This window comes from Caenorhabditis briggsae (assembly GCF_000004555.2).
Source record: "Caenorhabditis briggsae complete genome, chrIV, whole genome shotgun sequence".
Taxonomy (NCBI): domain Eukaryota; kingdom Metazoa; phylum Nematoda; class Chromadorea; order Rhabditida; family Rhabditidae; genus Caenorhabditis; species Caenorhabditis briggsae.
Genome location: NC_013487.2, coordinates 15,632,878 through 15,633,869, shown reverse-complemented (window position 1 = coordinate 15,633,869; position 992 = coordinate 15,632,878). Strand labels below are relative to the sequence as shown.

General features: G+C 31.4%; 1 protein-coding gene across 1 annotated transcript in view; it reads right to left on the bottom strand.

Moving 5' to 3' along the window:
* The window catches only part of CBG13992, a gene marked incomplete at both ends in the record, with an annotated part of 1,888 nt that extends 1,764 nt beyond the window's left edge, over positions 1 to 124 (bottom strand). Inside the window, one exon of the mRNA XM_045236284.1 lies at positions 80 to 124. Coding sequence (XP_045095280.1) covers positions 80 to 124 — 45 coding nt within the window. The remainder of the gene's footprint in view (positions 1 to 79) is intronic.
* Positions 125 to 992: the final 868 nt, after the last annotated feature.

The window sequence follows — 992 nt, the reverse complement described above, 5'->3', positions numbered from 1 at the left end:
TTTTTAGGAGAAAACGCTGCCAGACTATGGACAGAACTCGCCAGTGAGTATAAACGAGAAAAATCGAGAATCGAGCAGCTACCAAGTGGAATCTATTCGGAAGAATTCGAATTACGGTTTCCATTTATGCAGCAAATGTGGTTTTTGGAGATCGGAGACGTCGCCGAGATGAAAGAGGCCGATTCGAATAGCCTAGAAGAGACGATTGTCAATTTGGCGCGACAAAAATCGATGATTGCACCGGCGGGAGATGGTAGGGAGATCAAAAAATTCAAAGTGATCGGTTTTTGATAAAAATTGATATGACGGCCTGAAATGGTCTAAAAATGACTATGCTAGAAAAAAAATTGCAAATTTGCGTACTTTTCAAAATTACCTCCTCGATTTTCAGCATTTTACTGGGATTGATTTTGGACCGAATTTCTGAAAAAAAAAGCTTTTTTGGCGGGGAAAATTGAAGTTTTCGAATTTTTTCAAAAATCTGAAAATTTAAAAAAACTAAGAAAGATCGAAATTAAAAAAAATAATTTCCCAAAAATTTGAATTTTTCAGAATTTTTGAATTTCTGAATTCTCGGAATTTCTGAATTTCGGAATTTCTGAAATTCTGAATTTCCGAATTTCTGAATTTTCTGGAATTTCTGAATTTCTGAATTTCTGAATTTCTGAATTTCTGAATTTCTGAATTTCTGAATTTCTGAATTTCTGAATTTTGGAAAATTTCTGAATTTTGGAATTTCTGCGTTTCTGAATTTCTGAATTTTTGAATTTCTGAATTTCTGAATTTCTGAACTTCTGAATTTCTGAATTTCGGAATTTCTGAATTTCTGAATTTCTGAATTTCTGAATTTCTGAATTTCCGAATTTCCGAATTTTGGAATTTCCGAGTTTCTGAATTTCTGAATTTCTGAATTTTTGAATTTCAAAAATATCTGAAAATTTAAAAAAACTAAGAAAGATCGAAATTAAAAAAAATAATTTCCCAAAAATTTG